Genomic DNA, 14,916 nt, shown 5'->3' with positions numbered 1-14,916 from the left:
ACCAGTCTCAAACACTGTTTAGTCTAATTAAAATGATTTAGTGACACATACAGATGAAGCTATATGCACGTAGGCTTTCTTGTAAATGCTTCCATTGTTTTTATTTAAAGCACATGTGACTTAGGAAATTGCAAATTGGTGCAACACATCTTTGGAGGTAAAGCGCAGCCCGTGCTGTGATCCTGGCACTGCTTGCAGGCACGACAGCTTGTCGCAGTTGTTTAGAAACAAAAGAAGAAAACATGTGCTTCTTCTCTGTTGCCTCTGCTGCAAAGGAGGAGTGAACCCAAAGCTGAAGGGCTGAGAGAATCCCTGTTTCCTGCCAGCAGAGGCAGGGTGCCAGGGAGGCCCTGCTTTGGAGAAAATGGGCAGCAAGCCTAAGCCAAGGAGAAAGGAGATGGAGCTTGAATAGAGCTTTTAAAAGGAGCCAGATGATGAGCATTTATGTCTGAGGTCCAGGCTGTGTTACAAAGATACTGTATTCAGGTAGTTTCTTACTCATGTGGCTTTAATTAAGTAAGAAAAAACCTTCTGTTAGCAGCTATTTATTCCAGTCATTAAACAAAAAGATGGAAGTAATCACAGTTGCCTTATGTTAGGCTTCTGAAGACAAAATTAGGTGTCTCATAAGCATCCTGATTAAATTTTGTGTTAATGTATAATTACTTACTTTTTTAATCTCCAGTAATTCCCTTTGGCTGCAGTGGGCACCAGAGATTCTCACGTATGCTGTAAATTACACTGGTAATTAGGCACTTAACTTTGTTCACTCGTATTTGAAAACTTAGGAGGCATTCGGGCTCGTCACTGCAGTAAGACTGTAATTCTTTTCCTTTGTAGAATTAGTACAAATAATTCCTATCTTTTTTAGAATGAAAAATGTGTTTGCAGATTGCACATAGTTTGTGGTAAGGCTGAGCCAGCAGCGAGGGCTAAAAATACTGCTCCAAATTCTCAAAGCTGGAAAATGCAGCACTGGAAGGAGCCGAGTGCCACAACCAGGAGGTGTTTGGGAAGTCCAGCAGCCTTGTTCCATGCTGGTCATACAAGATTCAATTTCATTCATAATTTATGGCCTCTGTTTGCTTTCCTGACTGCCACAGCGCGAGCTGGAGAGTTTCAGCTTGCTCTTTGCATTGCTGTGTCAGTGTGTGCCCTTCTAGAGCTAAAGGAGGCTGGCTTAGCAGTGACAACTGCTTTACTCCATTTTACACTGATGTTATTTGGATGCAAGGTGGTGAGAAGCGGGGCTAGCTCACAAATGCATTCATTTTTTCTTGAAAGGAGGGAAAAAGCACAAAGCTTCCACTAAGGCTGGGCAGCACTGGAGCCAGCCATGTTGGCAGGAAAGCCTCGCAGTGAGGGGGCACAGCTGTGTGTGCCTTCACTTCAGCTGCTGACGTCTGTTGATAGCACATCTTGTGTTCAGATGAGTGTCAAACAGGGCAGGGATGTGCTGGCTAATCTAGCAGGCATGTTATCAGGCGCACACAGATGCAGTAATGCTGCGCAGCCATTGCAGACAAAGGAAGCCAAGCCTGTGGTTGGTGTGGTAGCAGTTTGGCTGTATGTAAACATGCTGGATGCAGCTCAGAAAAGTGTGAGAGAACGGTGCCTGCTGCAGAAGGATCTTGGTTGCCTATTTGCCAGGCCTTGGCCCCCTCCCCAGCCCTCCCCCCAAAAACTGCCCAAAGGCAGAGAGTTCATTAGAGAAAATGATCTAATCAGGGAAAATGGGGGATGGATCCTGCTGCTGCTACTCTTTCTCCTGCCTGGTTACCTCTCCAGCACCTGGTTATCTTTCTTTTTTAGACTGTTTAAGCCAAGAAATCAAGGTGTATTGCTTCAGGCCAGCATGGCATCTCTTGCTGCTGTTGTGCATTTTGTTCTGCAGAGATGGTGATGCAAATGATTGAGCAGATGTTGTGCCTCGATCACGTCTCTGATTCAGATGGGGGAGCTGGCAACCAAGCAGACCTGACTCTGAGCAGTTACTTTGCCCCCTTTCTGTGTGCAGAGGGTGTCATTGATCTCCCTGTGCATTGCTGTTGCACACGTAGCAGCACAGGAGGAGCAGAGCACAGACTGCAGATGGTTACAGGCCAACAGGCTTCTGAGACCACATCCTTCCCAGCTCTGCCTGGTGTAGCTCAGCACTGACTGATGTCTTGAGGCAAGAGGGTTGAAATCCGTTAAGGACCTAGTGCTGCAACATCCTGAAGCTGAATTTTTAGACTGGATAGTGGAAATCTAAATACATGTTGGCAGTTTTGCAATTCCAGCCAGTGTTGACTTCAGTTATGTTTTATAGCCTTGAGGCCTCTGTTTCAAGGGATGGGAGAAGGATGATTTTGCTTTTAAAATTGGTCTGTTATCACTTTATTTTTGTTGATGATGAAAGGAATTTGAGGAGATGATCCAGATTCATCCCCATAAAATTGTTCTCTTTAATATTACATCTGTTCTCTTCTTCTAGAAACTGTGAAAGACTAGCTGAGAACTAGGAGGGATTGAGAGAAGACATAATCTGCATACTTTATTTTCCCAAAGCTGCAAAATATTTACATAATTTAAAAGTGCTGTGTGACTCCCACTGGTTTGGCTCTATTTTTATTTATTTATTTTAGATACTGTTAGGGGTGGTGAGTTATTTATAGCAAGGCAAGATAAGTCGTATTTGGTCTTGGTTCTTATGATGTCCTTTGTGCCAGCACAGGAGTATAGCAGCACTAAAGAGCACTGAAGCCAAATGTAATTGTGTCGAGTCTTTGCATAACTCCAAGCATGATGTCTTGGTATATAGAAAGCCAAATGGATTGTGATTTTCTCAGTTTGCTGCATACTCCTGCTCCCTGAATTCTCCAGTGCCCAAAGCAGAGCATGAGAGAGGTGGGAACTGTGCTTCCCATGGCCTCTCCAAAGGAAGCCAGCAGTCAGACATTCTTAATTTTGCTGCTAATCCCTCTGCTTATCTTCTGTTTTGTTTGTTTACTGTAGCAAGCAAAAATGAAGTCCCATTCACTGGAACACAGGAGCCAAGAGCAACCTTTGTTACAGCCCAAACAGGTACAGTACTGCTGGCTTAGTGCTCACACTGCCACAGACAAGGACAGGAGGCCTCTATGGATCCAGATAACTCTGCAGGGAGTAAATGTCAGTTGACATTTACTCCATGAGGGATGCTTAGCTTGATGGATTATTTTATGAAGATGGGGTGATTTGGTGGACGAATTATTTGTGAATGGCTGGGCCTGTGTGAATTCAGGACAAATTCATAGACCTGGACAGTAGTGCCAGAGAGTACAGAAAATAGAGCTGGAATGGATCTCCAGAGTCATCTAAGTTCAAGGATTTGGCAAAGAGAATTTAATATCAGGTTCTAAGTCATGTACTGAACTAAGTCTGAGTGATTGTGTGACCCATCCCTATGATTGCATGCAACCTGTGGGTCACAAGAGTTAATTCTGGGGCAGCCTGAAGGATGTTTGTAATACTGGAGAGAAAAAAAAAGTTGGCAGAAATTAAAGAAAAGCTGTTAATCTCTCCCCCACCCCCAGCCCAGTAGTAGCACCAGCCATCTGTCAGGTTGGAAGCAGGCAGAAACAGGTTTGCTGCTGATCTTTGGCTCATGCCTGCATGTTTTTGAAGGGATTTTTCTATATAGATGTCTTATTTTGTGCATCTTTCCATTTTAAAACTCTCTTTTTTAGGACATACTGGGTATTCTCCCAGTGGGGAGCCCATTGACATCCAGCATCTCCTCCAGTATCACCTCCAGTCTGGCTGCAACACCACCAAGCCCCGCTGGCACCAGCAGCATACCAGGCATGAATGCCAATGCCCTTCCTTTCTACCCAACCAGTGACACCGTTGAGTCTGTCATAGGTAACTTTGCCATTTTCACTTGTTAGTTGGGCTTCCTCAGACGTGGATCGCCAGGTATGAGAACTGGGATAGCACAGGTGTTCCAGTGAACTCCAGTTTTTCATCTGTGTCAGTGTTGGCAGATTCCTCAGGCTGTAGGCTTTTTCTGTGACCAGGACATCACATGTTTTCCACAGGTCATTATAGGTGAAATTCACCCAGAGGACAAACAGAAGGCCTCTGCCACTTATTTGAAATGTCAGATGACGTAAAGGGCCTTAGTTTTAGGTTTGTCAAATTGATGAAAAGGATTTTGGAGCAGGCAGGAAATCACCAGGGCATTTTCTACAGCTACAACACTTTATATTCTAAACTGCAAATTTATAGCAAAGACCACCAGCAGGTAGATTGCAGGGACTTGCCTTTTACAGAATGTGGGACAGAGACTGTAAGGAAAAGGAGAACAAGAGAGTTAAGAGTGGGGAATCATTCCTTTTAGGTAGGTACACTTTTTTTGGGGGGCACCTGTTTTTTTTAATCCAACATTTCTGAGGTGATCTCATTAATTTGTTAAAAATAATAATAGAAAAGAGTGGGCGTGAGTGGGATGAAGCTATTTTGATCAAGATTAGTGATGAGGTACATTCAGGTAGATGTAACACTTGCAGGCATTCATAATCTTTCTTTATTTTTTCTCATCTTTGAACCTCAGAGATGATTTTGAAGTGTTCCCTTCTGCTGGTTTTCCTTTCCAAGCGGCTCTTCAACAAAGTAGGGACAAAGCAGAAGCCAGACCCAGCCATTCATGAGCTAGTGCTATTACATATTGAGGACAGACTTGAAAGAGCTGTTTGGGGAAGACTTATGGGAACTTCTGTTATTTCATCAAATATTTGTTTTTTTTTTTTTAACATAACAATTAGGAATGCTTTGAGACAAAATGAAATTGGATCAGGCAAAAAAATCTGAACTGAAAAGCTGCCCATGACACTTCTGCCAAACTGTTGCACAGGACGGATAGTAGGGCTATGCAGACTGACAAATAGAGAGCAAAGGCTCCTCTGCATGTAGGCTCTTTGGGCCATCCTATCTCTTGAAGTTGTTGGTCCTTTATAACATAATTGGTACCTCTGTGTCTGGCACGAGTCTGCCTTGGATGACCTGGACCTGAATGAATTCGGAGTGGCTGCCCTGGAGAAGACATTTGACAGCAGCACAGTGCCCCACACGAGTGGCATCATGATAGGTACATGAAAGCAACAGAGCTTTCTTTATCTTCTGCCAAGCAGTGTTGCCCAGTCACCTCAGTGGAGCCAGCCCAACGAAGCTCTAAAACCAGTCCCAAATAACATTGGTTAAAAAACAGCTATGATAACAAACTGGCAACCGCTGAGCATCTTTCAAGTGAAAGCTTGCCTTGTTGACTAGCAGGGCTGAGTTCTTGCCATTAGGCCCAGGTGTCTTGGGGATGTTTCTTAAGACTGAATGGGACTTGCTTGAATTTTTTTGTTGTTGTTTTGTTTTTTTTTATATAGCATGTAAGTAGACTGTAGAAGGTATCTGATACCTTTAGAACCAGTCCAAAGTATAACGATTTGCATCTTAAGCAGAAAATTCTCCTTAGTAGTAATAGGAAACTCAATGACCTGGTAATGCTATCCATCTGTCTCAGAGTGTCATCATGAACTGCTGGTTTGATTCCTGTAATGTCTGTTTCATCTCTAATGTGTGGAGGTGGGCAGGGGCCTCTTCTATCTGTCTCCATCCAGGGAAAAATGAGATCTCATAGCTTTTAAGAAGTGGTGTATTTCTGGTTGCCCTGGTTCTTGAAGATAGGTTTTGATTTGGAGCTAACTTGCCTTTCCTGAAAGCTTCCAAGGGAGCTGCGCTACCTGGAGTTGTACTGAGGTGTGGAAGGAACCCTAAAGAATATCACTTCCACTTCCCTTCCAAAGATGAGAGTCTGGTCAGAGAGCTTATTGTGAGTGTCTACTGGTAGCCCTGCTTCTGCCAATGCCATCTGCAGTGGCTTCAAGATCCTCCACACTGCTTTTCCTCTGTTGTGTCAGGGCTGGGTGTTGTCTGGTGGTCTTCCAAGAAGGAAGATCAGAAAAGAGTGGGCAGCAGGGCTGAGATCTTCCTCAGTGTGTGTGTGGCAGGCAGACCAACCTCTTGAGTAAGGGAAGTGTTCTGTCTTTGGATTTAGGTTTTTGTTTGTTTGTTTTTCATTGCAGATAGATCTAAACATTCAAATATACCTAAAGCTAGTCACTGATTTTCAAAAGATCAGGTCATGAGCTGGCTCAGCATGACAGTCTTCTCACTGCAGGTTGTTCAGAAGTATGAAAGGCAGAGGAACATGCTTTAAAAGGGAATTTTTCATTACCAAGTATTTCAGCAGATACCAGATGCATCTTCTCTAGACTAACAGGGGCTGAAGTTGGCTCAGAAAACCTTTTGTTGCTTTGGCTAACTTTAGAGCAGTCCACTGAACTCTGCAGAGTCTTACCCTATGTGGCTCATGGAACAGCAGCTTCAGTGCTCCTCCTAAAGGCTTAGAGGGGAAATCAAACACAGTGAGAAGTGGAGGGAATCCTGAGGGTCTTAGGAGAGAGGGAAGCTAACGCCTTCTGCTCTGAACTCCTGCGCTGTGCTCTGACCCATGCTTCATGGTCATACATAGCCATCCTCTCTGTGTGTTCTTTGTCCAGGTGGGAGTTTGCTGCAAAGTTCTGCTCCTGTAAATATCCCCGGGTCCCTTGGAAGCTCTGCCTCCTTTCACTCTGCCTCTCCTTCTCCACCGGTCAGCCTCTCATCGCATTTCCTCCATCAGCCCCAGGGACACTTAAGCCAATCAGAAAACACGTTCCTGGGGACATCAGCTTCTCATGGATCATTAGGTAAATGCAGTGTGTGTGTGTCCCATGTACATGCCTGTCTGTGCCATGTAAGTATTTTCTTTTAAGTTAGCTTTAGTTTTAATGTATTATTTCACTGCTGCCATTTATCTCCTCTTCCCATGAGAACAGCAGCAGTACCAGAAGCTGCTTTACCGAGAGCTGGTTAATATCCTGAGAACAAGGGAGCGATTCTCTCTGCTCCCCGTGCTTCTAGACTGAGAAAAAGAACAGGAAAAAGAACTCTGTCCTTTCCTACCAGCAGCATTCTGCTGTGACTTCACTAGGGTTGAGTTCTCAGCTTTGCTGAGTTGAGGTGGGGATTGCAGTTTGCTCTTGGGTCTGCTTCGTAGGTCAGGTTGGCTTCTAAACCAACTTAGTTCATTGAATTGTTTTCCACATTTGGTGCAGTATGGACCAAAGTCAGTGTTCCAGCTGTGTCCACTGTGATAAACAACTGATGGCCTCAAGACTACATGACACTTGCTCTGTTGACTTCTATGTTTGTAACAGTAAATACTAATTCTGTTTATAGTAGAAGTAAATGTTTCTTCAAATGTGATATGTGCTCTAATCTCTAATATTCAGTTTAACATAATAGAATGATTAAATGCTTTTGTAACCTACTGCTGCATGCATTTATCTGTGTAACTGCATCACTTGTTTGCAGAGGCCAAAGCCATGCTTCCATGCCTTGTGATTCCTATTTGTTTGGCTGTAACAACTTCTACAATTGCAGTAATAAAAGACCTCAGAGGGCATCTCTACTATTATTTAGTGATTTTCCATGATTTACTGAATGAATATAAGCTGCTGTGTAGTTATTACTTATTTGTATTGCAGTTTAGTTGAAAAGACCTAGTCCTGGGCTGGTTCCCATTGTGTTAGATGCTCTATGTGCAGAGAAGGCATTCGTGGTCAAAGGGACTTGCTATTTCAAATGTCCAATGAGAGCATCAGGTGGAAAGGGAGTAAAAGGAAGCCATGAGGTGAGCTTGGTCAGCATTACGGCAGAATCTGTGACTTGCCAGAAGCCTGCTTAGTGCTAGATTGCTTTTCAAGAGCTTTAAAAACAAAATGTGAGTTGGGGTTCTGTTACATCTTGCTCTCAACTGAGCAGCTGAAATGGACCGATGATAAGTGGCTTCAGTCAGTGAAGAGCCCTTCCTGCTCTGCTGCGTGACTTGTTTATGCAGCTAAGCCCATAGTCAAGTCAACTTACTATTTTTCAGCTGCTGTTGGCTTGCACTGACTGGGAAGTAAGTTGTGTTGGGTTAGCCTTCAGTGAGAGGCTTGCTTGCAAACGCAATCAGTTTGATCTGTAAGATCACAGACTTCACTGCAACAACGTTTGGCAGTGCCCACAGCCAGTGGTAAGCACCACTGAATGAAAAGGACTCCTACATCAAATGGATGCACCAGAGGGGATCATCCAGCTCTGCCTGTGTGGCAGCTTTCCCTGCCCGTTCTCCCACATGGATGCTTATTTTGTGCAAATGCATTTTGGTTATTAAAGCTACAAACTTTAGAGCCTGTGCAAAAACAGTCAGCTTTGGTTCAGCTGTTTCTCTATTGCTTTGTCTCTTGAGCCTTGAATCTCTTCCTGAAAGAGCAATGATTTGAACATTCTGGAATAGGGAAGTGGTTAGTTGGTCCTTCTACAGTGACAGTCACTAATTTTATGCTAAAACTCTGCAGGGGACTCTGTAAATTTCCCCTATGAATTGCCATTGTGACAGACTCCTGGGTCCTAGGGATGAAATAAATCTTAGGATGATCTTCTCTTTCCTCTGTACGCATTTTTGAATCCTGTATTTCACAGGGGTAGGGAGGAAATGGGGGAATTGCCAGCACCTGTGACATAACCCTCTCTATTTCCCTGTGAAACAGGTTTAAATGGGATGAACAGCAGCATATGGGAACACTTTGCTTCGGGGAGTTTTTCGCCCAGTACCTCACCTGCATTTCTGTCAGGTCCAGGTGCTGCGGAGCTGGCACGGCTACGGCAAGAACTGGATGAAGCCAACGGCACAATAAAGCAGTGGGAAGAGTCTTGGAAACAAGCCAAACAGGTATGGGGGCAACTTCTTAAAGAGTGTGGAGGTGTAGGAGGGTGTCTTACGAACACTGAAGTGTTTGATAGTCTCTCAGACCTGGCAGTTCACTTAGATGTATGAGAACTTATTGCTATGCCAGTTTTCATCCCATTACCTCTGTGGGCCAAACGTATAGAACTGCAGCACAACTGGAGGGGTACCCAGAATGTGTAGCAAAGCACTGTGGGGTTTCAGAATTTGGGAACTGGGCAGGTTGATCAGAGTACACTCCTGGCAAGGAGTGCATGGAGATGGTTATTTTTGCCCTGGATTCTCTCTTGGAGGCTGATCAGGTATTTAAACAGCTTCTTTTACCCTGTTGGAATTTGCAGGCTTGTGATGCTTGGAAAAAGGAGGCAGAGGAAGCAAATGATCGCGCCAACACAGCTAACATGGAATGTGAACTGGCTCGGGAGCAGAGGGAAGCCTTGGAACTGCAAGTGAAGAAACTACAGGAGGAGCTGGAGAGGATCCACACAGGCCAGGACCCTCAGTTTCTGCGCTCCTTCTCTGACCTGGAAACCCTCTCACTCTCTTCACTTTACACCCTCCAGAAGCAGCTGAGGGCAAACCTGGAGAAAGTCGATAAGGTGAGTGCCAGGGCTCTGCAGGGGATGGCTTTGCTGCCTCTGCTCCTACTGAGAGCAGCTGCCCTTCTTTTCTGTACTACTGCCAGAAATCAGCAGCCTATCGAAGCAGTTCTATGTGAATGTAGCCAGTGTGAGTTCTAGGAAAACAGCTTCCTCTTCTCTGTACCTAAGGAACAGAATTTCCAGTCAATCAAAACTGATCTTAATGGTCCTATAGGAGGGCATCGTGCTGTGCTGCACGGTGAATGGATGGACAGCTGCGAGTCCATCCCCTTGCAGTTCCCCAAACCGTGCAGCACGGGCCCCTTTTGTTTTCCCCACTCAACGCTTACGTTTTGCCCTATCCTCATCTCTTGCAGGCAGTGTTTCAGATGCAGTCAGTGAAATGCCTTAAGTGTCAGGAGGAGAACCGGGTGGTGTTACCGTGCCAACACGCAGTGCTGTGTGAGACGTGCGCCGAGGAGGGCGAGTGCCCCATCTGCCATCCCAACAGGCCCCACGCCCTCCAGTCGTGACCTTCCGAGGACGTTTGTTCTGATCATATCATATAGAACTTTTTAACTTTATACGTACGTACATATATATGTATGTGTACATATATATATGTATGTGTAGATATCTATATGTATATATGTGTGTGTATGGGCGTGTTTGTGTATGTGTGTATATATGCACACACACGCACATACCCACATAAAACAAGAAATTAGTTGCAGAGCACTTTTTAATATTTTACATCCCGTATCTAAACTGCCCCTCACCCGTGCCCCACTAATTCTAACTCTTGAGGAACTTTGAGAGCTGTTTTTAATACAGATCAAAGGGCCATTTGCAAAGAGTCTGCGTTTCTCCTCTTTTCTATTTAGGTGATAACAAATTTTTGACTATTTCCAGAAGGATTTAGAGTGGGCAAGAGGGGCTTCCACGTGCTTTCCAGAGGAAGAGTTGAGATCGTGGGGAGGATCGAGGTGGATTGAAATGACTGTTTCACGTCTTCGATCTCCCTGCTCTTTCACTGACCCAGCTTGGTTAAAGCCGTCCTCCCCGATGGAAGCTCTGCTGGGTCCCTGCCTGGTGGGCCTCACGTTGCTGATCTCTGAATGTGCAGAAACTTTGTCTGTTGTTTAAAACAGCGAAGTTCACTTTTTAAAGTTTTTTACACTCTTTGTATATTTATATGAAAAGAAGAAAAGGGGGGAAAAAATATATATTGTACCTAAAGCAAGCCAGGCCCCCAGATTCAGTGACCAGTAATCATTGCTGATACAGCTAACGTTGCAGGTTTGAGCAGCCTTTGAGTCATCATCCTTGTGTCAGCTGAAGCCCTTTGTGAAAGGGAAATGGATACACAGGTTAGTTCTCTGCAGACACCCCTTTATTTGGTGGCTGCCTGAAGAATTTGTACCGTTTCAGACCGGATTGGTTTTCTTTTAGCCACAGAGACCTCTTTTGTAGTCACTGCTGGATCACGTGTAACAATTTCAGACACAGTCTAAGGACTCTTTTTTTTTTTTAAACTTTTTGGACAGAGTTGGCATTCCCTGTTTCAGCAGCTCAGGGGTGAACTGTGGGCTGCTAAGTCCAGAAGCCCTCATGCCAGCCTGTGGTGAGAGAGAGAGCCCTGCATGGAACAAGCTGCTGATAAATCAGTTGCAGCTGGAGGCTGGAGCTGGAGAGGAACGTGCATTCCTTGCTTTCTGCTGCTCCTAGGTGGGGATGCTTCTTCCTGCTCATCACTGTGGCACAAAACACAGTGCCACTTAAGCTTATAAACACAGCCACTGTTTGTATGTGTATATGAAAGTGTTGTCGATGGGGAAACTCTGAAGCTGGTTGGTCTCGTGATGCCCTGTGGCAGTGTTTTTCATGTTAGTAATGTTACAGAGAGGAGGGAGCTAGAAAGGAAGAGGACTTCAATTTCAAATTCTCATTTAAATGTTCAGAACTCATCAGCTGCTCTATCTGGTGCTGTGATTGAGAGCAGTGTGGAGGTTGCTGTGTGTGGCTGTGTGCAGGCTGGGGTGCTGAACCAGCCGGCTCAGAGCAGAAGGAAGCATCTCCATCAGAGGAACACGATTGCAGGGCCCCGCAGCCCTCTCGCTCTCCTTCCTCCCATCTCAGCCTCCATTCCTGAGCGCAGGGCTTTCCACCCCCCCTTGTGTAGCTCTCACTGGTGTCTCTGACCTGCTGAGTTTGTTTCGGGCTGTTGTCCCCAAACACCACCTGCAAAAAGAGCTCAGGGACTTTCTCCTCGTTAGGATCCTCTTTGTATTTGAATTTAATCTCTCAGAGCATTTTAGAAAGGCAAAGGAGGAAATCCCACAGACTAGTCCAACACGAGCCACGCTGTCCGGTGCACTTCTTTCTAAGGAAAAAAAATGCCTCCAGCTTAGACCTGCCAGCAGCTGAGCTTTCCCATGACATCCTTTACCAGCACATCCATTGGATTTTCCCATCGGGTGGATTGCAGTAACCTGCTGGGATCTCAACCAGAAGGCTGCTCCGTTCTCTCAGTACTGTTGCTTTGTGCAGGGATGCTGCCTGCGCTGCCCCTCCCAGCCCTGGGAAAGCACTGGAACCTCCAGCAGCCCACTGTTGTTGTAGGAACACCCAAATCATTACCAGAGCCTCTCAGAAAGCTTCCTATTTTAACACAAAGACATAATTAGATTTGCTTCTGTAATTCCACCTTTCCTTCATATGGAAAGGGTTAATATGCATTCCCAGATGATCTCTTAAGTACAGCTCTGTGTAGTTCTTTTGTTTTGTTTTTCCCATTAACGTGTTGTTTTTTTGGTTTTTTGTTTTTTTTTTGTTAAAATAGTCTATTTTTTCCCCCTTACCTGTGTATTTTATTGTACTAACATAAGTTTTATTTTTATTTAATGAGAGAAACTGCTGGGTGAATATAGTGGCGTATGTTGTTTGGTTATATAGTCCTTGTAAAGTCTGTGCCATGGGGCGAGAACCAATCTGCCTCGGTCTGATCTTAAGGAAAGGACCTTTTATTAAATATGTGACATTATTTCTTTTTTTTTTTTTTTATTTTTTTTTAGTTTTAGAGTAAAGGTAAAAGGGGTAGGGGTAGGGTAGTACGGTACCTAAGGGGAGGGGTTAGGGGGGGGTAAGGGGGGAAACCGGAAAAAAAGGGGGTAAAACCCCCGTAAACCCGTTTAAAAGGGGTAAAAAACGTTTAAAAAAGTTTAAAAGTTTAAAAAGTTTTTTTTAAAAAAAAAAAGGTTTTTAAAAAAACGTTTTTTTTTTTTAAATTTTTTTTTAAACCCGTAAAAAAACGTTTTTTTAAAGTTTTTTTTAATTTTTTTAAATTTAGTAGAGGAGACTACGTCGTGGGTTGGGTAAGTAATTAGTTAGGTGTACTTAGTTGTTTGGTTTAGTTATAGTCTTCGTATAGTATGTGTCGACTGGGCGGAGCACACTACTATCTCGTCGTGATATAGTAAGACTTATTAATTAATAGTGTAAATTATTCTTTTTTTATTTTTTTAGTTTTTAGCAAAAAGGAAGGGGAGGGGAGAGCACAGGAGTGGGGGAGAAGGAAAAAGCCCAATGAAATATATATTTAAAAAAGTATTTTTTTTAATCTAAATTAAATAATAGGAAATAAATCCTTGATTCAGGTCTCTAATATTCCGAAGAGGCAGAGCCCAGCAGCCTGCTTTGCTCTTCATGCTGTCCCCTTCAGCTGAAACTTGCCCACTGTACGCCCATAGGATCTATGGGGAGGCGATGCTTGCCCTTGGTTCCCATGGGGCTTCCACAGAGGGGCACAAGGAACATTCCAGACCACAGTAAGCGTGCTTTTGTTGTTTTGTTTTGTTTTGTTTTTCCGCCCTTTTCAAAAGGTAAAACAATTTCTCTCTTTTAAAACTGATGCCGAAGGACCAAAGAAATCTAAGCTTATGGGTGGCCGTTGCATTTTACCTTCCCTCTGCCACCCGCAGCCCTGGGCTGTCCCTCCCCATGCCCTGCCACGGCCCCTCCTTGCACAGCACGGCAGCTCTTCTCTCTTTCCTCCGGTGCTTCAAGAAACACTTCTTAAATCGAGGTCTCTATGAGTTTGTTTGCTGCTTTATAAACAAAGAAGTATCCGAAATGTGAATGATTTTCTTATGCAGCCGGTGGGAAAGAGGAGGTCAGCTTTGTGTGACTTGTGAACAGAGCAGCGTTCGCTGCCTGAGGCAGGGCAGGACGGGGAAAGGCAGCGCTGTGCCCCGGGCCATCAACCATCCTCACAGCACTGCGTTATGGCTTCAGAGCTTTGCAGCCATCTTCTGCGTGCTGCGGTAAGACTTTGTACAAAGCAACCTGGTGCTATGATGTGTACAGCCCCTCTCACGTACTGTCGAGCTTCTGGCCGAGGCAGGAGCTCCCCGTTCTGAGCTGTGCAGCAATCCAGCAGAACCAAGGGCAGCAGGGCTGGCTCAGTGCGATCTCTGGCCCGTGCTGCCCGTGCACACAGGCTCCCTGGTGGAGATGGACTTTTTCCCCCTTTGGGAAGCGTTGACTCGGTGATGCTTCTCAGCTGAGAGCCGGGGGGGAAAGGGAGCCTGGCTTGTGTCGTGAAAGCACAGTATCTTAAAGGTCAATAAGCTTTTACTTCGTTATAGCAAAACAATATAGAAGCAGATGGCTTGAGACAACGATCTCCTGGGTAGAGAGATACCAAGAAGACAAAGCTGTAGCTGCAGAGGGGGCTGAGAGGTGTGGTGAGCTGCAGTTCAGGGCCTCTCAGCTCAGCCCCAGGCAGGCAGCAATGTGGCACAGCACGGAGCTCCCCTTGAGCAGCCCCCAAAGGTTTGTGCTCTCTGTGCTCTGAACCTGAGCCGCGTGTGAGGCAGCCTTTAATGCCGAACGGACTCAGTAAGCTATTGCTGTTCCTCTCTCTGTCTCCTTTTCCCCCATCTGAGAAGGAAGAATATTACCAGTGTTTTCCTTTACTCCTTGGAGCGATGGCCAGCAGCAGCCTCGCCGTTACCGACGTATCACGCAGTGTTTCTTTCCAAGTGAAGTATTCCTGCAACCACTGACTGCAGTGGAGAGATTTCTGGGGCTTCCCCACTCCGTAGCTTCCAATGTTAAAACAAAATAAGTACAGTATACATTTAAAAAAAAAATAATAATAATAATACACACTGCAGTATTTCTAGTGGCGATTCGTGACCCAGCTCCTCCTCACCACCCCCAGGAGGATGGAACTGGGCAGGAACGCCCCGAGTCCGTGTAGAAGTTGGCAGAATGGTGATCAATGGTGTGTAAACGTGTTGTTGATTCCATGTATAGAACTGTGATTTCAACTGTCGTTCTCTCGTACTCTGTAAATATGTGTTTTGGCTGTCGGAAATCTGGTTTAGACTCTTTTCTTGGCAGAATGAAACTTGCATGTGGGGCTGGAAAGATCTCAATCTGTGTCACAGTTTCCAAGGGCAGGATGGATTTTTTTTTTTTTTT

The 14,916-nt window shown here is 44.9% G+C and overlaps 1 protein-coding gene across 6 annotated transcripts in view; it reads left to right on the top strand.

The window, feature by feature from the left end:
• UNK (unk zinc finger) overlaps positions 1-11,998 on the top strand; it is a 37,930-nt gene extending 25,932 nt beyond the window's left edge. For 3 of the 6 annotated variants that reach the window (XM_031556317.1, XM_031556316.1, XM_031556319.1), the window contains 7 exons: positions 2,998-3,066; positions 3,711-3,884; positions 5,008-5,110; positions 6,576-6,764; positions 8,652-8,833; positions 9,190-9,447; positions 9,807-11,998. In XM_031556317.1, coding sequence (XP_031412177.1) covers positions 2,998-3,066; positions 3,711-3,884; positions 5,008-5,110; positions 6,576-6,764; positions 8,652-8,833; positions 9,190-9,447; positions 9,807-9,962 — 1,131 coding nt within the window. In that variant the 3' untranslated portion in view covers positions 9,963-11,998. Of the gene's footprint in view, positions 1-2,997; positions 3,067-3,710; positions 3,886-5,007; positions 5,111-6,575; positions 6,765-8,651; positions 8,834-9,189; positions 9,448-9,806 lie in introns of all 6 variants that reach the window. The other 3 variants (XM_031556318.1, XM_019621688.2, XM_019621689.2) reach the window with 3 other exon arrangements.
• The last annotated feature ends 2,918 nt before the right edge of the window (positions 11,999-14,916 follow it).

The sequence above is a fragment of the Meleagris gallopavo genome, chromosome 20 (genome assembly GCF_000146605.3).
Source record: "Meleagris gallopavo isolate NT-WF06-2002-E0010 breed Aviagen turkey brand Nicholas breeding stock chromosome 20, Turkey_5.1, whole genome shotgun sequence".
Classification (NCBI taxonomy): Eukaryota; Metazoa; Chordata; class Aves; order Galliformes; family Phasianidae; genus Meleagris; species Meleagris gallopavo.
This window is presented reverse-complemented; position numbering and strand designations above follow the sequence as displayed.